The sequence below is a fragment of the Canis aureus genome, chromosome 14 (assembly GCF_053574225.1).
Source record: "Canis aureus isolate CA01 chromosome 14, VMU_Caureus_v.1.0, whole genome shotgun sequence".
Taxonomy (NCBI): Eukaryota; Metazoa; Chordata; class Mammalia; order Carnivora; family Canidae; genus Canis; species Canis aureus.
The window spans coordinates 33,853,310-33,877,506 of NC_135624.1; the positions used below are offsets into that span (position 1 = coordinate 33,853,310).

The 24,197-nt window shown below is 49.7% G+C and overlaps 1 protein-coding gene across 8 annotated transcripts in view; it reads right to left on the bottom strand.

The window, feature by feature from the left end:
* The window catches only part of ZFAT (zinc finger and AT-hook domain containing), a 191,411-nt gene that overhangs the window by 116,176 nt on the left and 51,038 nt on the right, over positions 1-24,197 (bottom strand). For all 8 annotated transcript variants that reach the window (XM_077847339.1, XM_077847343.1, XM_077847341.1 and 5 more), the window contains 2 exons: positions 5,509-5,697; positions 3,315-3,465 (listed from right to left, as the gene is read on the bottom strand). In XM_077847339.1, coding sequence (XP_077703465.1) covers positions 3,315-3,465; positions 5,509-5,697 — 340 coding nt within the window. The remainder of the gene's footprint in view (positions 1-3,314; positions 3,466-5,508; positions 5,698-24,197) is intronic.

Here is a 24,197-nt window from a genome sequence, read left to right on the forward strand (position 1 = left end):
ATAAACAAATCACAGTATTTTCTCCCCTAATGCAAGGTCTAAATGGTCTTAGGAGAATCTTTTGCTCTGATTTTTTTGTTTTGTTTTCTTACACAAATACCTGATAAAGCCCTCAGTGCCCTCTTCCCGCCAAGGGTCATGAATCTGATGAAGACGCTAAGCAGCCTACAGCTGACTCAAGCTCAAGCCTTGCTCGCTACGACTGTGAACGGACACTCAGAGCTGCAATGCCCACATGACTGCTGATCAGTTATTTCACTCCAAGTGTTCCCCTGCAGGAGGGCCACCCTCGCCGCTGTGTTTTAGAACATGATCACACAGAGCTCTTAAAGGTCAGACCCCTTGATCTGGTTATTCCACGTCTGGGAATCTACTGAAAGAACGAATGCAAAACTGCACCAAAGGTGCTCCCTACAGGACTTTTCACAACAGGTGAGTGTGGAATGCTGCTGGAAGGTCCCAACATAAGGAACTAGCTTGTTGGCACATTTATTTTTTTTTTTCCTTCTTTCACTCATTCAAAAAAAGTACTCCAGGCCCTGAGGACACAACAGGGACAAATGCAAACACATCTCGTGCTCTCCTGGAGCGCACTTTCTGGGGGAAGGGATGGGCCGGACTTACAACCAGAGAAATGAGCAGGTAAGGACCACCAGCTCCCTGCAGTGATGGAGAAAGGCAGGATGCTCCAGGAGCCCAGATCAGGGCCGACTGATCAGTCTAGGGGGCAGGGCAGGCTGTCCTGAGCACTGGACACTTGAGCAGACAGCTAGCTGGAGGATAAACAGGAGTTAAGCAAGCCAGGGAAAGGGGAGGCATCCAAAATGAGGAAGAGGCACCTGCAAGACCAGATCAAGGAAGTACAAAGAGAGTCAGAGCGCCTGCTGGAGCCCAGAGACCATGGGGAGCAGAGGAGGAGACATGGCTGGAGCAGCGGCAGCCCCAGAAGGCCCCGCAGGCCAAGTTCTCCTACCACCCGTGAGGACCTGAAGGGTGCAATCAGATGGCATTTTACCAAATCTCCTTGGCTGCACTGTGAAGAACTGAGCAGATTACAGAGCATCCTCATCACGACCTAACGTGTACTACAGTAATTTGTGAATAATCTGAGTAACAGAGGAAATCAAGTACAATGAGATGAGGTATTAAGAGCAAGATACAAAATTGCAGTAGAAAAATAGAAAGTCAATTTTATAAACTATGTGGGCTGAAAAGAGGCTGAAAGGAAATACATTAAATATATTAACAGTGGGCAGCCTGGGTGGCTCAGCGGTTTGGCGCTGCCTTCAGCCCGGGGTGTAATCCCGGGGTCCTGGGATCAAGTCCCACATCGGGCTCCCTGCATGGAGCCTGCTTCTCCCTCTGCCTGTGTCTCTGCCTCTCTGTTTCTCTCTGTGTATTCTTTCATGAATAAATAAATAAAATATTTTTAAAAAAATTTACAGTGGTTATAATATCACGGTAGTGATCTTACAGATGATGCTTGTCCTTCAAGTTTTCTGGACTTCCCAATTTTCTATGCAATCTGTCTGTGTCATATTTGTGTGAGAATCTCTCTGATACGTTGATGTAACCTAGAAGTCTGTATCTGTATTTTTTTCAAAACAAAATCGTCATGCAAAGAAAGTCTCTTTCCTATTTTGTAGTTTCTACTATAAATATTAATAGAATACATGACAAATGGAATACAGCCTAAACCTGCTGTTTAAACATTGTGTCCATTTGCCTATTAATTAGATGACCAGTTAGCTGAACCCCTCCCCAGCAGACCTCAAAATCCTGTGCAGGTAGGTAAAAGTCTACAAATCAACTTGAGACCAGAATGATCTTCAATTTTAATTCTGTGACAGTTTTGCCAAAGGAATGAGTATTTTTACAACCTCGTCAATAAATTCAGTTGCTCATAGCTGTAAGGATACAGGACCGAGGCTACAAATTAATGAAGCATCCCACATGACATCATGCTCATATGTTTTGTCATTTATTCTCACCACTAAACAAAGTCAGATTGTACTGGAGGCGATCTTACGGCTGGCAAAATGGAGGCTGAGAGGCAAACCCACTTGTGTCAAATACAATGGAGTAAAAGCTTCATCCAGACAACAGCTATATCCATCCTGTTCTCTCTCCTTCCCAATGCCTGCGTCATAATGGACATTTGATCTGTTGAGCTGAACCCTAGCAGAAGAGTCTAGAGCCAACCCAGGTCTATTTGGCACTAAAAGCTTTGCTTTCTTCAAGAATGGCTCATTTCCCCTCTTCCAGAAACAGGTGAAACCCAGTGGCAACTGGGCATTTTCACTGCCTTTCCTCCCAGCTAGGAAACTGCAGAGCTCAGATGATCAGTTTGCTATGCTACCTGAGCAGGTGGAGATGAAGACCCTGGCAAGGATGTGCAAAATGTACCTACTCGTTCACTCTGGGTTGTCAACTGACCCAATGTGTTTGGAGGGCAGTTTTCAATGTTGTTTAGTTTTAAGTTCTCATAGCCTTTGAGACAGCAATTTCAACTCTAGCAATTTATCCCCAGGAAGTCATGAAAAAGTACTGAAAGACAAAAGTAGCAGAACCTTGAGGGCAGCATTGTCCATCAAGCAATGGACATAAAGCAATGGCTACATAAACTACAGTGCACCCATTCAATAGCAAACACTTTTTAAAAATGTGTACTGAAAAAGATTTTCAAGGTGTGCTAAGTTCAAAACAAAGTTGATAATGGTGCATTTGCTGTTTCACATTAGAAAAAGTAACAAAATTAAAGTGCTGTAGTTTAGTATAACATGAAAAAATTATGGTGATGTACGACCCAACTGTCAACAATAGCTACCTCTGGAAGAACTATGGGTTACTTTAACCCTACATCATCTGGAGTGCTGGAACTTTCTACAAAATACTTGTATTACTTTTAAAAGTAGGGGAATGATAAAGATTTTTTTTCTCATTAGAAGATGTGTAACTTTAAAAATGAGCAAATTTACTAAGGCCTTATTTATACCACTTTTTATTAAGGCTGAATGTATGGTTTGCCTTGAGTAAAATGCTCCATCTTCATTAAAGCCAACTGGTGCTCAGTTCCAAAAACCTGTGGATCTGCCACACATTTCAGAGAAGCAACGTGGACTCGTAAACACTTAAGAACCATAACGGAGGTGTAACAAAGAGTCTGACTCTTAGGTTGAGTCAAGAAACCAATGTCCTCCACAGCTCAGTTTGCAAACAGAGTCCTTGATAAACCAATGGGCTGGCCCTCTGGCCCTCTCTGGCCATCACTGGATTCCAGCTCTGGCTGAAGTCACATGGAACAGACACTTTACCTGCTGGACTTCATGGGCTGCTCATAGGGTGTCTGCTGAATGGCATACTCCTGGTACCCTCTGCGAGGCGCCAGGTCAGCCGTGGTAGTCTCAGGGTTTGCAGCGCCTGTCTCCGGGGGCCCGGCCTCCACTGGAACGATCTTGGTGGCACCTGAGATGAAGGTACAAGTCACCGCACATTAGAGGCACCTCACCCACGTGGGAGCAGAGCCCTGGAAGTGTGTTTCTTCACTGCAGGGCTCCCTTGCAAGATCGGTTTTCCTACAATTCACACATTTCACTTCTGTGTCTATGTCTGTGTGTATACATGTATTTGCAGGGAAGAAAGGGCAAGTTTTCTAGTAACCTGTCAAAATAACGTTCTGGGCCACCTGAGTGGCTCAGTTGGTTGAGCATCCCACTCTTGATTTCGGCTTAGGCCATGATCTCAAGGTCATGAGATGGAGCCCCACGTCAGGCTCCATGGTCAGAGTGGAGTCTGCTTAAGATTCTCTCTCCTTCTCCCTCTGCCCCTCCCTGCTCATGTATGCATGCACATGTGCTCTCTCGCTCTCAAATAAATAAATAAATTTTAAAATGCATCCTTCTGAAGCAATTTGCACTGGATCTGTTAATAAAAACATAGAAGACAGGACATATATACACCTATGTTTACTTCCCAGGTTCTATACAGGACTACCTGTGCCCAACCTTGAGTAAATGGAAAACTGCATCAAGATAACATGGAGCAGTGGCATCCATCAGCCGTGAACAGGAACCCCAGCTGCCAGGGGTCCAGTCCCACATACGACGTGACCTTACCATCAGTGGACCTGTTTCCACCCTAGCAAATGAAGGGTGTGGAATGGAAAAACTCAAAGGTCCCTTTGCTTATGCAAGTCTAGGATACAAATGGCCAAAGACCTTGTATAGCAGAGACATGCGCACACACCCACATGCACGTATCAAGTACATCAAAGAACAGGCTCCCATCTACCCCATTTCTAGAATAGCAAAGGATATCAGTAACACTTTTACCCCCACTTACAGAAATCTCAAAGGACTGCCATCAATTTTAAAGAAGTTACCGTGGGGGAAGCCTGAGTGGCTCAGTGGTTGAGCCTCTGCCTTCAGCTCAGGTTATGATCCCAGAGTCCTGGAATCGAGTCACACATCAGGCTACCCGTAGGAAGCCTGCTTCTCCCTCTGCCTATGTCTCTGCTTTTCTATATGTCTCTTAGGCATAAATAAATAAAATCTTTAAAAAAATAAAAAACAACAAAATAAAAAAAATAAAGAAGTTACCATGGGAACCACTAGAGGTGGCAGAGAACAAGAGCTGCTCTCTCTCCGAGGTTAATCATTCCCCTGATCGATACTGCTCTGAAGTCGGCTAGTGCAGACAATGTGACTTTCCAGAAAGTTCTTCCAGCCACATATTTTTATGTGCCTTATTTCTTACCAATCATCCTATTCTGTGCTGAGGTATAAAGAGGCACTTACCCGGCATTTCCACTTTAAATAAAGAGTGACTACTATTACCATTGGAAAGAGATGCTTAACAGGCTGTAGCTGCTCTTAAAATCCCACCCCTGATTTTTAAATATTATTGCACAACTATCACCCCAAGTGGATAGGAAAAAAAGAACCATTATAATACTTTGGAACTTACTATCATAAACCGCTTTTTGTCTAAAGTATCCCTTCCTGAAAGACCTTTTATAAAAAAGGTAGTTATAGTATCTCCACTCTATTTTATGTGAAAGGAAAGGGAGACAGAAATCTCTGATATTATAAAATACGTGATGAGCCCACTAAAAATGCAAGACAGAAGCTGGGCAGAGGGACCATGAGACTGCAGGTTCCAGGGAGCAGGTGCATCTGTCTGGTCTGAGCGGGTTTGTCTCTCCCAGGGACCATCCTGCTGAGTGCAGTGAGGGGAGGGCACCCCTGAGTGGGGACCGGGCCACAGGAACAAAGGAACAAAGCATGCTTCCTGGCCACCGCTCTTGTGATAGGGCCTATGGCAGCAACAGCAGCACCCCCACTACCTCTCCTCTGACGCTATCCACAATGACCCTGCAGGGACGGGTAATAGATGGAGAACCCGTCAGTGAGTCAGCTGCCCAGGACCACAGGGTCCAAGCTGTCAGGCTGCCCAGCACAGACTCGCCAAAAGCTTCTTGTTTTGCCCCTTCTTTCCTGTTGTGGTCACCTGGAATAGCTTCGTGGGCCGTTAAAACCACACTTATGATGGGTTTCTTCACTCCGGAAATCTGCCCGGCCTCCTTTCCCGAGGGGATCTTCTGGACTTTCTCTGTCCTCTGCGTCCTCGGCCTCCTTGGGGTCTTTTCTCGGTCATCTTCCTTATACTTCCTTTCCAGTTCAAGGTCAGATTCATCACCTGAAGAGCAAATAATACCGAGATGTATAAAATATCCTTTTATATCAGTGATAGAATTAGAGAGTGCCCATAACCTTTTTATGGGATGGTAAAAGAACTAGATATGTGTGATATCTACACGCCGGTCCTCACTGCCGCGCGGGCCTCTCTCTCACTTCAGGCATTGTCTTTGGTTCTCCGGGCTCTCATGTGATTCAGTAAATACTCCCTGCACTGCTGCCACGGGGCCACCATCAAGGCACTAGGGACACAGTGTTGTTAAGGCCAGCATAACCCTTCAGCTTGTTTTCACAAAGCCTACCAGACTTCAGAGTTATTAAAGAAGATATGGTCTCCAAGATTTACAGCCTAGGAAGAAATCATTCAAGCTACAGTTACAAGCTACCTTCTACAGTGGATATAAAGATGGATAAGGCACAGACGGGGACCATGCCCTCCAAAGCCCTGCAGTCTGGGGGGAGAAACAGGGGTGCAAAGAGGTGTCAGCAAGGACGGTCAGCTGTGCACCAAGTGAAATGAGAAGCAATGGTAGAAACAACTCGAGAGGTCAGAAAAGGCCTTCTGGGGAGACAACCTTTCCGTTGGCTGTAAACACAGGTGTTTGTGAAGTGATGTTTGGGGGTGGGGGAGAACAGTGGGGCAAAAGGAGTATGGGGCAAAGAGGTGGCTGTGATGAAAATGGCAGCACCCCACTGTAAGAAAAGAGAACAAAGACAAGGAGTCAACCATTAGCTCTGCATGTTGTGTGGCTACAGCTTGTGGAGATGCATGGAGGTGGAAATAAAACCACTGGAGGCCCACAGAAAGCCCATGAGGGTCTGGGAGAGCCTCCACCACGGAGTACAGGGGAGGAGACTCCAGTGCTCATGGATGGCAGCCTAGTCGCGCGGGTGAGTGAAGCCTCCAAGCAGGGCTCTGGTGACAGAGCACAGGCCGCAGCACCAAGACAAAAGCACCAGGTCTCTTGATTGTTCAAAGGGAGATGAGAAGGGCACCTGGGTGGGTAGTTGAGTGTCTGTCTTTGGCTCAGGGCGTGATCCCGGGGTCCTGGGATCGAATCCCATGTCGGGTTCCCTGCAGGGAGCCTGCTTCTCCCTCTGCCTGTGTCTCTGCCTCTCTCTGTGTCTCTCATGAATAAATAAATAAAATCTTAAAAAAAAAAGGGGGGGGGAGACGAGAAATCCAGACTTCTTTTTTTTTACATGACATCTTCTGATTTTTTAAGGTTGACTCTAATCTAAAAAAAATCTTAAAACAATGGGAGGGCCAAGCAAACAATGTCTGAGGCGCACCTGACCCAGAGCCCTCCTCCACCACCGTGGAAGGCAGTGGGGAGCCGCCGAAGCATGTGTGTTGATGGAAGGACTCCACTACATCTGTGCTTCAAACACCGGCCACCACTGGGGAGGACGAACTGAATAGGTTCAAAAGACATTTCAACACACCAAAGAATGGATGTGTCAGCCACAGAAGGAACAACAGCTAACCTCAAACGGCTAGACCTGGCAGGAGCCTGAGGGTAAGAAACACTCGGATGCCAAAGTGAGGCATAAAAGGGCGAGCGAGCTCTCACCTGCAGGCTGTTCCAGATTCCTAAGGAAATGCAGGGAAGGAAGGAGAAAGGCGTTTTCGGTCTTAGAATCACAACCACAAACCTGAAATAACCTGCCCAATCACCGCCCAGAACGTCGTGACAAGTAGAAGGAGCAGCTCCCGACAGCCCGTTAGCGGAGATGAGCGTGGGGTGGGTGCGTGGTTGCAGGACAGGCCCACGGGCGGACGGACAGTGGGGGTTCAGACAGTACTTTGGGCGGAGGCGTCACATAGGAGAAGTTGGCACCATGCGGGAATAAGGCACAAGCTGGAAGAGACCGGAGAAACCTAAGGGGGACTGCCTGGGACAACTCGGTAAGTCTGTGCTGGCCCCGATTCAGGTGTGCCTACAGCCAGACACTGGAGGGACAAGATACGAGGGAGAAGCACAAGTCCTCGGGGAGGAAGGTGGGAGCTGGTAGGAGGAAGGCTCTCAAGATGAGGCTAGGAAAACTCACGGCTAGCGGGACAGATGGACCAAAACAAACACTAGTGTTCTGTGCTCTACAGATGAAGTCTTTTGCTCCCTGTCCCCATAACCCAGGTGCCTGGAACATGTGTAGGCCTGGTGGAAACAGTCCTAGGGAACTTAATTGACTGGAAGGGGTCCTTAGTCACGCAATTAGTGTGAGCGCTGAACACGGTAACACTGAACTGAATAGAAAAGTTAGCAGATGACAGCATGAATCAGACAGGCCGTGCATCACTCCTACATCTCTCCAAGGCCAAAGGGGAAAGTCAAGGACCGTCACATAGGTCCATCCGCTGAAGAACATGACAACTCCTGCAGAGCAAAAGCACAGGGCAAAACGAGCATCCTGCAAAGTCGTCCCAGTGCTCACGTTCTGTGAGGTTTGATTTTGCACCACGCCTAACAGGAATCTTAGTATCATTTTGTAGTGGCTACATTAAAAACATTTCAAAAAGTCTACAAACTGCCTGCATCACAGAAGTTCCTTATGGGGCCTACCTATTCGGCAATACGCATGCATAAGCAACTACAGGAGAATATAGTGGATGCTTCGAGAGGGTAGAAACGACACATCAAGGGATTCTTGTGCTTTTAAAATGACATTCCACTTTATAAAAGAACTTACCCAGGGATACAATTCAATCTGTGGGCGACACAGCAGGAATAGATATATTCATATAATAAACAAAACAAGAAACAAAAACAAAAACCACCCTGAGAATTTGAGCTTGCCATAAGCTGAACCCGGTTAACAACATGAATCATCTAAAAAACCAAAAGCTTACACACAGCGTTAGCCTGCATAATCAGAAGGGATCTCATGGCCATCCCCTGGATTAACTGGATCTTGACTCTGCTTCAGGCATCATAAGTTAGGGTCTGGAAGAGCCTGGCTTGGCCTGGGGTGGAGAAGAGGAAACTGGGTGAGACTCTCACCTCCTCCCTTTCAGTGCTCTCGCCTCGGCCACCAGACCCACTCCCGGTGCCCATGCCTCAAGGGTGGCGCTCCTCCCGCTGTAGGGGCAGAGAACGCTGCCCCAAGCCCAGCCCCCCGGCAGCTGGGGGCCTGGCTGTAAGCTGCCAGGGGCCTTCTGGAAGCTAGTTTTCCTCCCTAAGAAGAAAGAAACACCCCTCTTCTTCAACTGGACATTACCATGTCCACTGCCCAGCACGGAGACAAACAACTGTAAGAAACTATAAGACATCAAGCAAAAGATGAGTCAATGCCTTGAGGCTCTTAAAGGGAAGGATGGACCCTAGGACCCTCATGGCAGCTGTGCCACTGAGCCCACCCAGGAACCACTGTCCTCAGACACCTCGTTATCCAAAAGAACGGCCATCCTCATCCTCAAACACATCTGTGGATGGTGCCTTGACCAACACACTCTCCAAACCATTCTCCATCCTGACCCTATAGTGAATCCTTTCAAAATTCAAATTTGCCACTGTCCCTGCCATGTTTAAAAACCTTTAACAGCTCCCTCCCACCTCCATTAGGAAAAAGTGCTAGATAAAGCCCTCTGGGATTTGCTCTAAATCCTTTCTCATGACCCCGAACTCTCAAGGCCATGACTCCAACACACGCCCACCAGTACTTATCTGCTCACCCCTTTGGGCTAGAACCACACTGGATGACAAGCTGACCAAATACCCAGGGAGTTCAGTCTCTGGACCCTGCACACAGGTACACACAACACCCTCACTCCACACACCCTGCCTGTCCAAATGACAAACTAAAAGGTACGCACATTTACACACACGCATACACCACCACATCACCGTTGTTGATGGCTGGACTTCCCACACTGCTTTGCACATTTTCAGAGGCCTCACCGTGCTGTGATCTCCTGGAGGGGAGGTGTCCATGTCTCCGTGATATTTTACAAGCCTAGCATAGGCCTAGAGCAGAAAAGGGGCCTACCCTAGGTGACAGACGCATTCTGCTGTGCTCAACAATGCCCAGCTGGAACCCATGGGTACGAGTCAGCAAGAGACTTCAGCTAGAAATTTCCAGCAGTCAGAGCTGTCCAACGAGGGAAGGGTGGTTTTTAGTGATGCATTTCCAAGGACGGTTTTCAAGGAAGCTTCAGCTACCGTTCATGATGCTGTGGGGAAGACTGCACTCCTGGGAGGTCAGACCAGGCAACCTTTGTATCTCTAAATGCTAAGCCCTTCACTCACAGGGATAAAGGACAGCTGGGAGAAAGGCAGGCAGAGACAAACCCCCACCCCCAAGAGGAAACTACCCTTAAAAGGATTTTATACCACCCCGGGAGGGGCCCTCCACCCTTTCCTGAGTGGCAGATAGGTGACAAAAACCTGACTGAGTGACAGACACAGGGAGGACTGATCAGATTAAAGCCTAAGAAACCCCTAGACTTGGAAACTCTGGGGGCATCCCCCAATCCTGCTGCTCCACAGGGCCCCCTTTGGTGTCCTAGCTGAGCCCAGAAGTGTAGACGGCTCAATATGATGGGAGGCAGCCCTCAACCCTCATTGGTTGGGAACAGACGCTAAGACACTCCCCACTGGAGGCTGCCCCAAATGCACATCCTTCCTCAATTCTCCGTGGCCTCATGCAATGTGGAACTGCAGCCCATTCAGCTACATTCCATTCTCAAGAGCTTCCCAGGTCACCATGCGATATGTTTTCCCACTGATTCAGGCACCACATGGCGAACACTGTCCTCAGTGGCCTCGGAAATGATTCTTGGAGGTGGGACATGATCCCTCGAGCAATGGAGCACCATGGAAAGAACACAGTTTCCAAAGACAAAGCAGCGCACGCGTTCAGGGAGCAGCACTTAATTCCAGGTAAAACACCACAAATGAGAGTGGCAGGCCGAGAGGCAGACACAGACCACGATGACCCTCGATGCCACCCAGAGACCCTGGGCTACAAATGCAGACAGCTACGTAGAGCGATCACAGGTTGTTTATGGGGTTCCTGCGAGCCATGCTCCTCAGGCCCTGGCCCCGCTCTCAGAGCCGCCACTACTACCTATTTTTCATTTGCAGCCACAGCTCTAGCACACATGTAGGTGTTCAATACTTGTCTTTCATGGAAAGGAGGGAGAATGGAGAGAAAGGGTGAATATCTGAATAAAAGCCTTGCTAGCCATGTGCTCACTCCCATTTGAACACCTGACCTGCTCTGCTTGTTCCTCAACTTCCCTGGATCCTCACTGGAGCCCTCCTTGCACTCTCCCAAGAGGTCTTTTCTCTGTTGAAATGCCTCGTGGGCTCAGCCTGGAGGTCATGCTGGTGTGCGCTCTCCCGAGGGCTTGCTATTTCCACCCGCCTGCATTGCAGACTTCCGTACACTGTTTCTAGATACTCACCTGAATCCTCTGAGTTACTTCTCAAACTTTCCATTTCGTCCCAGCTAATGCCTACATTCCCTCTGGTTTCTTTTTCCTTCTGAAATCCAATAGCTCCATGACAGGTGCCAGTAGTATATCATATGCACGGCTGCTGGTGAGCCACGCTGCAAAGGGTCCGCTGGAGGGCACATCCAGCACCCCCCGAGTCGGGGGTGAGCAGGAGCTGGACTTGACTGGGTGGCATCGAGTCTCAACCACTTACAGTGTGACTTTGGAAAACTGATTAACCTCCATAAAATCGCTCAGAAAAAATAAAATAATGACAGGGACCACCAAGGACTGACTGCTTTGAGGACGAAAGGAAACAGCTCACAGTCAAGTCCCAGCACACACTAAATATCGTCATCTCTACCTTCTCCTGGGAACACCTGAGATGCTGCCCTGAAGACTCTTCACGCCACACCACACCCTCAAAACCATTCTCATCCACCTGCCTTCACAGTCGACCCTGACAGGCTTAGTTCGGGCTGCTGCCACAGACTGGGATCTTAAAAACAACAGACGTCTGTTCCTCATGGCTCGGGACACTAGAAGTCAGGGATCAAGGCAGATTTGGTCTCAGGTGGAGGAGGGGGCGAGGGGCTGCTGTCCTCAGGTGGAGGAGGGGGCGAGGGGCTCCTGAGGCCTCTCCGATGAAGGACTAACCCCATTCATGAGGGCATGGCCCTCAAGACCCAATCATCTCCCAAACGCCCCACCTTTCGATACTGTCATCTTTGGGAGTTAGGATCTCAGCATCCAGAATTGTGGAGGGAGAAAGGGTCCGGGGGACACATTCAGACCATCGCAGGCTCATGCATTAGTAATAAGGTCTGGAGGCAGAGGCAATCTAGGGGCACAAGCCTCCCTACCCCTACCCCTCAGCATCTGCTAGGCTTGTCCTTCTATACATCCCTCTCAGAACAGATTCTATCCAGAGTGAGAACTCAGCTCTCCGCAGAGAGACCTGTGAGGGAGCCCTCACCCGCACATTCTTGCAACAAACAAAACCCTCCTCCTCTGCTGAAAGTACTCGAAGTCTTCCCAAAATATCTTGATTTTGGGTGTAGCTTTAAGATTTCTAAACACTCTGCCATGCAAACTGAACAAATATCTAACATAATGTGCTCCATTGGCATGAGCAATGATTAAAATTTAAAATATGTCGGGCAATGACACAGCAGCATGCTAAGAGCAACAGCAAGAATCTGGGGGCCACCGTAGATTCAGTGATCCTAAAGATAGAGTCACTTCAGACAGCTGCCTGTCATCAGGCCGTGGCTACCCCACCAACTCAAAGGAAAGCTGTCTCCCCTGTCAAACTCTCACTATCACACCTAGACGGCTTCATGGTGACTTGCTGGGAAACAAGCAGCCTTGCCCAGTCTCTCCTGGACACACGTGAGAGCCCTCGGAGCTTTGATTTATTAACTGGGCTTGAGAAAGTAAATTGTAGACAGTCTCAACCGTGACTATCATGAGCAAATCCGATGCTATGAGCCTTACGGGAAACACAGGGTGAAGGGCATTTTGCAGACAGCCACATTCCTGGGTGACCAGACCAGCCACTCTTCAGAGGAGCACGGTGTTAGGCACATCTGAGTGCCTCCCTGCCTCCTCCCCAGGCCGCCTGCTTCTCAAGTCTCCCTCCACTCCAATCTCCTCCTCTGGTGCATCTGCATCTGGGGTGTGTAGCATTGCTGCAGCACGGAGGAGTCTGGGTTCCAGTCTCTGCTGGTAATAATCGGCACAGGTCCTACTGCCAGCATCACTGGTCCTCTGAAAGTCGGGGGAGGAGAGAGCCCCAAGGCCCCCTAGGAAAGTTCCCCAAGGAACCTTCCCTGCAAAGTCCTGGCTCTCCACCCACATCTGCCACCCAAACTCTCCCAGGACTCCCCGTCCTTTGGGCACACTCGCTCTAGACCCAACACTGCTGGAACCTGAGGCCAGTTAAACCACCAGCCTCTGTGGACACGTTCGCTTTTACTTTCATGACGCTCTGTGGCTGTGGCCTGGATGGGCCAAGGCAACTGTGGGTTTGACTTCAGAGCCTGTCTCTTCAGTTTGTCTGCCTGCTTGCTACTTATTCTCTCCTCACTCTGGTTAAATATTCATGTCAAGCATTGGTCTTCTGAAAACAGAATTTCTATGTCTAATAGCAAGTTCAACAATAATTTTCTATACCACTTAATAAAGCATTCTCTTTGTAAGTTGACTTCTCGCTTTCCCTATTTTCCCACATCTTCTCATTTTCCCACATCTGTAACTCTTAAACAAAACATCATTTCTGCCCAAGAGAAATAAATATTTCCTTGGAATTATCAAAGGACGACAGAATGTATTTGTTCTTTACTTGCCACAGGTCATCCAACAGACACTTAGGGAGCACCAGGTACCGTCCCAGGCATTCGGGATACCGTGTGTACAAAACAGAGAAAGATCCCTGCCTCCTGGAATTCATGTGCTAGCGGGGACATTCAATATATTTAAAGCATAATAAATAGGCCAATTACATAGAATGTTAGAAGGTAATCAAGCACCTGGAGGCCGGGTAGGTCTAAATGTCCACACAGTGCGGAGGCTAGCACTCTAGTCACGATGTAACGAACACAACTCATGCAAAATTTCCTAATGATGAGAACCGTCACTGTGACATGGGCTATTTATTCACTTGCGGCTTGGTCGTATCTGTTCCCCCCATCCCTCCCCACCCCCACCCCCACCCCCCAGTGATGTGAGTGCAACGAAGCAGGGCAGGATGTAGCCCATTTTGCAGGACGCCTAGGGACCTGGTAAAGTGGAGACAACAGGGCCTCACACTTCACCCAGTGGGCAAGTCAGTCATTCATTAACCAGAGAACAAGTGAAGGCCCCTTGGATGCCTGGCCCTGTGCCAGGCTCTGGGAACCCAGAGAAGAGCCAGGCTGTTCCTGCCCCCAGAGAATCCGAAGCTCACCCACTCGACAGATGACAGACGAGCAAACACTGACCACCACCCCAACCCTTAGCATGCTACACAGGTCGCCACCTCCTTCTGTCCTCGGGCCCTTATGAACTTGCTCTGTCCCTAGGCCGGCTCAGTGAGGGGGGGGAAGCGGCGACAGGACCGAGAGACCCTCCCCCATTAGGTGGCAGACCCAACATCATACCTGAGTCCATTGCAACAGAGCAAGAGCTTCCCACTGCTCACTCCTGCCCCTGATGGGTGCAGAAAAAGAACAGAGTGCATGGACAGGAACCAAATGAACAGCCGGGCTCCATGGTGGAGCCTAATGTCATCTCAAGGCGACCGAGAGGACAGATGGGCCTGGCCACTGGGCCGAGAAGTGATCTGCACACCCATCTCTCTGCTCTGTCCCTGGGAAAGTGCTTGGCAGGCATGCATCTCAGCACCCAAACACTGCCCCCAAATAACCTCTTTCCTCCTAGCCCACTCCCCTCCAACGAGGCCTGGCCCACCCGCGTGCAGAAGGCTAGGTGGGTAGGGGCAGGACATAAAGGCTGGCATGGCTGGGTGTAACTTCAGTTGAGTCCCCACAGGCAGCAAGGGGCCATTTGCTCCCAATCACACACCCCCCACCACCCACCTGCCGCAGGAAGGCACACTGTGCACTTGACCACACAGCTGGCCGCCCTGCTGCAACAGACTGCACCCGGGGCCGAGCATTTAAAATCCCACCGTGGCCTGTAGATGTTGGTGGCCCACAGCCCCTGCTCTCCAGCCATGCTCCCTGCTAGGAAGAGGTGATTCTTGGAATGTAAAGAAAACCAGAGTTTCGGTTCCGTTCACACAGGGAAAGGCCTATGCTCTCTGCACGGAGACAAAGGGCCCTGATGATACACAAGGTGGCTCTTCTGGGACGGTGGGACGCTGACACTCAGAGAACCCCAGCTGCCCACCAGCCAGCCTCCCAGCCCAACACCGATGGGTACTTGTAGATAATTTACTCACCCTCATTTCAGAGAACGCCCGGATGACCCCCTGGGCCTAACACAGGGAGCCTGATGAGAAGTGGCCAGCAAGTTGGCATCTTTTCATGAGCAGATGGGGACCGTGGGGAGGCAGCCAGATCACACCCCAAGTCCTCTATGTGCTCTTTTTAAGGTGAACCATCGTCCAAATAGCCTGCTTTTGTGTGCAGGTGTTAATTACACAATCCATTTTACAGTAGTATTTTGTCTTCAGATTGTATGAGAACTCTAAAATATCTCCCCTGAGCTCTAGAAAAGGCTCTTTCTCCAACAGAAAAACAGGACATAGTTTTAATGAGATCGATTGATGGCTGAAATCCACCTGACGTGCTGGACAAGCAGACTGGACCGGACACTATCCAACCCCAGCAGGTCCTGAAGGGCCGTCCCGGGGAGGCCTGCCCGGCCACAGGAGGAAAGGTCAGCATCAACCCCCTCAGCAGCATCCGACACTGTCCTGTGTCTGTCTGGCATTTGTCCCTGGTCACCGATCAGGACAGACAGAGGATCGACGCCACTCTGGTAACGGCGTGGTACCCTACAGCAGGGCACTTGCCTGGGCATTAGCACCTGTAACTCCATCATGTGCAGTGTGTCTTTCTTACCCATCTTTTTAAGCTTCACTTTTTGCTGCGAGGCTCTAATAAATGCACTCTCCCGGAACACAAGGCCCTCGGCGGAGGGGCCCTTGATCAGCCATTTCACGCCACCTCCTGGCACAGAATCCCAGTGTGAGCCTCGCTGCCTTAGGATGGTGCTTCTCGAATGGTCTTAGCAGCAGGACGCTTTTCAAGTGAATTATTTAAGCAATTATAATGTAAACAATCAATAAAGGGGCATGACTTTGGTTAGTGTGGGTGGGGTCCCCCTTGCCACATTCCCCATGCCCCCCCACCCCCCTCGGCCGTCCATCCCTAAGCAGCAGACACCTCTGAAGGGCCCTGGAAACAGCTTGAACACTAGTGCATGAGATGCACGAAGAGGGGCCGCGTCAAATGGCACTTCAACCACAGTCATCCCTCTGAGGGTCCACAGCAGAGGACAGGGTATGCGAGCCACAATCTGCCTCTCAGCTGGATGGGTCAGAAACTCTCTAAACTTAAGTATGTTCTGCGTGTGCAAAGCGAGTCACTCTGAGGCTCAAGCGAGGGAAAGGTGGCCCGGTGAGGCTTGCGCAGTCATCCCTGGGGGATGCCGTGGGGCCGATGACTGCACACCCGACTCGGGTCTGGGACTGGGATTACGGGTCCTCAGGGTTCCGTTCGCCGTGGGCTAGTACAGAGCGCTGTAGCGGGGCGCCCGCCTCCCCCACCCCCGGTCCCGGGCATTCTGCTGAGTCACTGGCCTTCTGGGAACTATTACTTTTAATTCTTTGACATCGTGCATTATTGCTCTTCAACCCCAGCACGTTAACGTAATTCTTTGTATTTCATTTCCTTTTGAAAAGATTGTGTTTAAAAGAGCAATGGCACAAAGTGGACTGTGAAGCCGGATGTGGAAGGAGATGTTCACAGATGGGCGTGCACGCCCACGGAGCTGAGACCCTCCCCAACCCCACCCTACCCTTCTACCACAGGGCCTGCTGCCCTCACACGCAGGAGGTGCTTAGACCACAAAACCAGAGGCAGTGTCGCTTCAGGAGCAGAGACCCAACATTTGTCCCATTTTAAAGACAACGAGCAGAAATCCAGGATGCTCAGTATTCCAAGAAGTTCCCATTTGCCCCTCTAGGCACTGCCCCTCCATCCTGTACCCAGCTGCCTGTGAGGGTCCTGCAGGTGCTCCCCTGCCCTATGGCTTCCCCCGGGTTTGGTCCATGGAGGCCGCGACAGGAGATGGGGTTGGGTGCAGTTCATCCTCGGACTCCCCGCTCCTGGCTCATCTGAGGTTGTTTCATTTTCTACCAAAGGCTGGCCCTTGGAGTTCTGGGGACCACTCTCCCTGCTGCCTCCACACCTAGGGTGTTAACAACACCTCGCTGCCCTACTGTCCAGTCTCCCGCAGGACCTAATCCTTTAATAAAGGATCCCTTTATTAAACGTTCAAGGTGTCAATTCAAGCATGCCATCAGCTTCCCAGCACATCCCACTGGCTCCGTGATCCTTTTGGTCATCTTAGATGGCTCTTTCCGAGCCTCATCTCATCTATAGGTCAGCACGAGCCACACTCTCAAGCCCCAAGACCAATGGCCTTATCCCAGCTTCATCTCATTTCATCTCCCTGCCTGACTTACCATGGATGACTGTCCTCCCCCCTCACAGGAAGCCTTCCTGCCTTCCTGTCCCACTGGATGCCCAGCAGCAAGGTCTTCAGGAACTTCTGCCCACTCCCGGATGACCATCCACTGGTGCCCTCACTCGCTGAAGGCCCCACAGCTGAGGGCTCCAGTCCAGCCCTCCTGCCGGCTCCACAGCCAGGTAGAAACAGCCCTTTGGACACCCACAGTCCGTCAAACTCAACACATGACCAGAAGTAACATGTCCTCTCTTGCCCAAGCCTGCTTCTCCCCTGGGTTCTCAAGATTGGCAGGGCCCATCCTCCACCCCAGCACCCAAGCCAAAAACCAAGGCCACCTCCTACTCACTCTGCCTTTCTTCCCATGCACTCCAACCTTTGCCCAGGCCCTGGGACTCACACTTCCACCCAAGCTCTAGAATACGCCCGCTTCTTTCCACTTCCATTGCCACTGCTGGGTTCAGAGACCGTAGAGCCTCACCAGGACCATGGCACCAGACCCCCACCATGTCCCACTGACCACATGTGGCTGGGAGGCTCCTCTGAGCCTTAAGGAATGCTGATGCCCCTGCCAGTGCTGGTACTCCCCTCCTCCTCCAATTTCTACTTGTACCCCCACTCCTTGGAATATGAGACCCATGAGGCCTTCAAACCTCTACCCAAGCCCTCTCTGACTCTCACCCTGCCCTCCCAGGCTGCTTGCACAGCAACTATTCTGAGCTCCCTTCGGACCCTGTGTAACCTCTACAGGTGCTCCTCACGCTTACCTCAAAATGCTGGTATCATTTTCTGCCTGGATCATTAAGCTCTGAACAAGTTTACTGCGTGAACTTCTGTTTACTTGCCATCACAGCGCCAGCAACCACCACAGTCAGCAGCTTCTCAATCAAAACGCTTCTCTAACCACACACACACACACACACACACACACACACACACACACAGGCACACGCAGCCTTGACTCTGTTGATCTTCTCTGACCTTACAAAGAAAAACTAAGTCCCTCTGATACAAGATCTCCTTGCTCCTTGCTCCTTGCTCACTCACCATCCCCTCCTGTCCCAAAGGGGTTCCTTCGGGAGGGATGGTGCTCCATTTTCCAACTCTACACTCTTAGCAAGTGGGATCTGTGTCTGTGTTTGTATCCTCCAATTCCCCACAGGACTTCACAGAGTCCCCTACAGGTAATGACAACACTCAACCCACACAGGTTGACCTGGCAGAGAGCAGATGAAGAGTTAAGTGTACATGCAATCATACATTTGAAGAAATTAGCTCATATGCACTCATTTATAATTAACGCTGCACTAATATTCTCAAGTACCTATTCTAAATTGCCCAAGAACTAATTAAATCTCAGAACGCCCCAGAGACTAAAGTGTTATCAGCCACATTAATAAAAAGCTCAGAACACTTGTCAGAACAGCAGACTGATAAGGGATTATATTCTGGGACTCTGGCACCAATTCAGTCCACGCTGCTAGAGACAGCAAGTTAAGGAACTTATTAGCCCACAATAATTCCAGCGGACATGCTGAATACGCATCACTCTTGTCTTTGCTCTTCCCCTCAGGCTTTCTCACATCTTCCTGGCGGACTTGCTCCCAAGGAAAGCCAGGCAAGCATCTACTTCCAGCAATGTCCCCACGGAGGGACAGCTATGAAAAGAAGCACGTGAACAGCACGAAGCCTTTGTTTTCCACATGACCCCTATTCCCGTTACATCATTGCACCTGCAGGCTTGTGCTTCAGCCATCCTCAAGGAAGTGCCTACCCTCAGCTTCTCTCCACAAAAATGCCAAGTCACGTTCAGACATGCAGTTCAGGCCCCCTCCTCAGGAAGCCCTCCAGGATGTACCCCACAGACATGTGGCCCTGCCTTGCCTCCTCTGCACCGGTTTGGCCCATTCATTATCTTTTGTTATTTCTTCAACCCCCTGTCCCCGTTTTCAGACACTCAGCTGCTCAAGGGAGGAGACTCATCTTACTCAACTCTGATCCCCAAAGTCTGGCTTGGCACCCAACCACAGCACAAGCCTAGGAATTAGTAGGAGAAAAAGAAGAGAATCTGCCTGCTGTGGGGATCTCAGCCCTCCACTTAAGCCGGCCTCCTTGGCAGATTAGAAGCACCAGGCACAGCAGTACATCTGGCTTTGAAAGCTTTGGGCCATGCACCATGGGCCACCCATCCCGGTACTTAGCAATCAGGGGTTTCCAGGGGAGAGAGAGCACTCCTTTTCAAACTGAGGTCACGATGCATGGTGGCTCCTTGTCTTGGGAAAAGGCATCAATTAGAGTGAAGGCCTATTGTGCCACAGAATCCATCACACCCTATCGAGGCCCTCCGCGGCAGGACGCAGCAGGCAGCCCGCTGAACTTCACACAGCAGAATGCAATGGGCTACAACCTTTGCCTCCTGACACAGCAGAACAGACTTGCCCCGCCAGCCAGCACAAGCACGGCCCCAGAGGGCCTCCAGGATCCTGAACAAGAAAGTCCTCATTCAAAAGTCCTACCTTAAAAAAAAAAAAAAAAAAGTCTTACCTTAAAGTCCTGCTGCTTAAGTGTGATTTTGTTAGTTCCTTGCTCCCACCACAAAAAATAAAAAAAAAAATTAAAAAAAAAAGAGGCTCTGAGGGGCCCCTGGTAGCCCAAGACACAGCAAGTCAGGAGCAGAGAGAGCCGAGTACACAGTGCCAGCTCTCCTTGTGACTTCTGTGGCTCACACTGGGAGACTTAATTACCAGCAGGATGGGAGGTTTTATCTGGCATCCAGCAGGAGGATCAGAACAGATACTCAGTGCCCTGGAGGCAGCTGGCACAGCTGGGCACACACAAGGACGACACATCACTGTGGTGTATGGCCAGGGCCCGTAAGCATCGGGGTCCTGCTGACCTGGATCTAGGATCCTACAGACCCATGGAAGTTCCCGACTACCTTGCCTCTGGAAATTCTGCGAGGACGTACACAAACACCTGTGAAACTTAGCAGCCTGAATCATACCCATCTCTGGTGCCTGCTCTAGAGCTCCCTATGGGTTCCTGGCTAGGGGTCCCACACTGTCTTCCTTCTCTAAAGAACTCCAATCACATATCCTGTTATCATCCATCTGAACTTCATTTAGTTTCAGAAGCTACTGGGGTAATAACGAAGATCATGTGCAGGTACTGTCACTGGGCAGACATTTGCCAATAGCCTCCATGGTGAGGTGCTGGCCCTGGGGAGTGAGCTGGCTGGCTCAGGGGGTGGAGAAGGATGAGGGAGCCCTCTAAGTAGAAAAAGTTGCCTGCACCAAAGGAGCCAGGGGACAAATGAGCACAACTGTGCAGAGCAGCAGCCCAGATGCAGCTCAGGGCAGGGGGAGAACCCTCCTCGCAGGGGCAGGGAGGCCATGGGAGGATGCTCAATAGGAAAGCAACAAGTCACCTTTGCATTTGACACCACTCTGTTAAGGGAGGCTGTCTAGGGGGCCAGTTGAGAAGTGGAGTGATCAATCCAAGGGCTATGGGTAAAAGTGCTTGAGAGTGATGAGAAAGCTAGACCTGGGACAGGGAGGAAGGGCAGCAAGGAGACTGGGGGCCCCAGAATGGCTAAGGGGGAGGCAAAAGCCAGCAGGGCTCAGTGACAGTTCATTTGGTCTGGGGTGAGATCAAAGGAGGAATTAAGGGTGACTCAGGTTTCTATTTCCAATGACTGAGAAGTACCAGCAAGTGAGAAGTAATATTCATGGGCAACCATCAAATACAGGTGGGAAAAAGGGGGACGAAACCCAAAATGTAAAGAACACAGAGTCCAGAAATGACCGTTAGCAGGTATGGATGGCCAGTCAACATGTACCAGGACCTCATCCATGTCATCTGCCCCACATCACATAGAAATATATGTGGAAATCAGAAAAACTAACTTTGAGTTTGCTGCCCATTAGACACTGTCAGCCCTAGTTTCTGATCTAGAGGATTCATGCATTTACTCACTTCCTATGTTCCAGGCCCTGATGTAAACACTGGAAAGAGAACAGTGAAATGAGATACCCACACAAAATGCATTATGTCTCTTTGTGTCAAATCCATAAAGTAGAGTCTGGCTCTAGATTTTGGCAGAGAGGAGAGTATGAATGATTCTAGGCCATGTGCAGGGCACCAGACTCTGGGGACAGTATGGGATCCTGCTTGCTGAGCTATCAGCATGTGGGGAGACACACACACAAACGACACTCCTAACATGAGGAGACACACATGGCCTGGAGTGAGTAGCCTGGGCTGCTGGGAGACAGAGGCTGAGGACAAGGAAGGGCACACTCAACCAGCCTGCAAAATGAATGAGGTCAGAGGCGACAGGTGAGTAAGAATCTGCTGACACACGAGAGGGCTCTGGCATCCCAGAGAAGGGATGGGTGTGCAAAGGCAAAGGGATGGCATAGGGCCCAGGAGGCTTAGGGGCTGCGGATGAGTGTGGCTATTCAGAGGGCAGAGGTTCCCTTTCTAGGCAAAGGGAACACATACAAGAGACTGCAAGTACAGGGTTCTGGGGCCTCTGGAAGTTTGTAACAGAGTCATAGGTGGGCAACATGGGAGGGGTACTGGGCAGGGGGCAGCTGTCAGGTTTATGCATAAATGACCTAGCAGGCTCATGATGAGCTCAGCCTGTCTGTGAACAGGGGTGGGCACGGTGGTCTGTCTCTGGGGAAGGGATGTGACCAGTCTGCACTTCAGAGAGATGTCTACACACACACCCAACACGTGCCTAAAACAATCGACTGATATTTGGGAAGAAAATAGGATTCCTCTTTTCCTTTCTTACCATATCCTTGTGAATTTTATAGTTTACATACGTAAAGTGTCTATAATAAACTCTTACAGCAAATGTGTACTTGAGCCAAAATGCCTGGGCTCCCATCTCAGGCCTACTACTTACTACCATGCAACATTGGGTAGGATGCCTGTCTCAGTTTCCTACTCTGTGAAATGGGGACAAAACTAGTAACTACCTCATGGGGTTTTTATGAAGAGGAAATAAATTAATATTTGTAAGACACTCAGAATAGTGGTAGGCCTACAGCAAGGACCCTGTAAGATGGTTTTTAAATTTTAAAAATGCAACTTATTAGTAAATAAAGGAATATATGTATCAGGGATATGTTTTCAAATCACCGGTGTACACAGACCATGGATGGGAACAGAAGGGCAGAGTAGAACAGAGCTGTCACAAGAGTCTGTGGAAGAGATAATGGGGCTTAACCTCTAAGAAGCACAGCACAGATGGAGAAAAAGTCAACTGACCGTGGCAAGTGACAAATGTGAGGGGTGGGACATCTGGACAGTGGGGACAGTCACCAAGTTGGAATATGGGGGGAGGGGGTCCATTTATAAGGAGATAGACAACAAGCACCACACCAAACGTGCCACAGAGTTTATGCTGCCTATGGGGCACCCAAACTGACTGCAAGCTCAGGAGAGGGTCTGGCCATGGAGGATGTCTGCAAGTCAGAGCCCAGAGAGGGGGTGAGTTCCACGCTGTGTACAGGATGCACACAGCAGTCACTAGTGACAGTCATCAAAAATCTCCCGTTCTCCCCCAACCCGGGCATGTGCACAGCTACACTTTCTGGACCCTCAAAGTCAGTGGGGCCATGTCATCAGTTCTGGCCAATGAAATGCACAAGCAGAAGTGGCAGGTGTCACTTCCAGGCTTAGGGGAAACCATCCAGGGCTCTTCTCCCTTCTTGCACAGTGACCAGCCATGTGCAAGTGGTGGCTGCTCTGTCTGGGACCCTGAGTGAGCAGAGCCTCTGAGCACCTGCAGTAGGCGTCCTGTCCGAAGGAGAACGTGAACCTGGTTCTGTTAGGGCCAAGGCAATGCGGGAGAGGCTTGTTGTAAGGGCGTGACGTGGCCTACGCGGACTGACAGGCTCAGCGACAGCGACACGACGTGACGAGCAGAAGAACTGAAGCTCACAAAGCAGCAGGAACAGGGGCAGCTGGAGAGGGAGGAGGGAGTTAGGAGCTCGAGGTGTCACGGGGACGGAATGTGAACAGAGCCAGCACACTTGCCCACACTTCCCAGCACGCAGAAAGCCAGAGTGTTTCCAGAGACCGCTGTGCTGCATGACCTCCAGGCTTCCATCCACCTGACGGGTGCACAGGTGAAACCGGGGTTTACAGGCAGCAAAAGCAAACAGTCATCACCATTACACAACTCTCCACGGAGAAAGGCGTCATATTCAGAGACTGACACTGCCCTTCCTTCACGCCTGCAAATCTTCAAACACAACTCACCCAAAACCGTTTTCAATCACAGCGGCTCTTACCAAGTCCGCTGTTTTGCTAACACAAATACAGCAGAAGGCACTTGAAACATTGTTCTAAAAAGACCTCCATGAAGATTATAGGTGCATCTTATGGAAGATCTTAAATAAATGCCTTGTCATCTTTGGGACGGATTCCACAAGAATAAGGGCAAATTTTTGAAACTCTCTTTGCAAAAAAGGACCCCAGAGATAATAAGCTTACAAAGGTTCAGAAGTCACTTTTATAAAGTTGACATATTGATTTCTGCAGGCTGCAAACTGTTTTTTCAGAAACACCAGCTGTTCCACATAATGGCACAAGAAATCTCTTTTCCTGGTTTCTTTTGCTATTCAAATGCAGAATAAAATAAATAAATATAGAATACACACCAAAAGTATTATTTTAACTTGCCAGGTTCAGCGCAGGGAAAGGCTTGTGTTGTTTTTATTGTTTTAACAAGCTAGAGAGTCAAGGTCAATTGTTTGAAATGTCACTAAACTGCTCTTTACAGACCATGTATTAAAACAATTATGCGAAAAAAAAAATAAAAAAATAAAAAAATAAAACAATTATGCGAG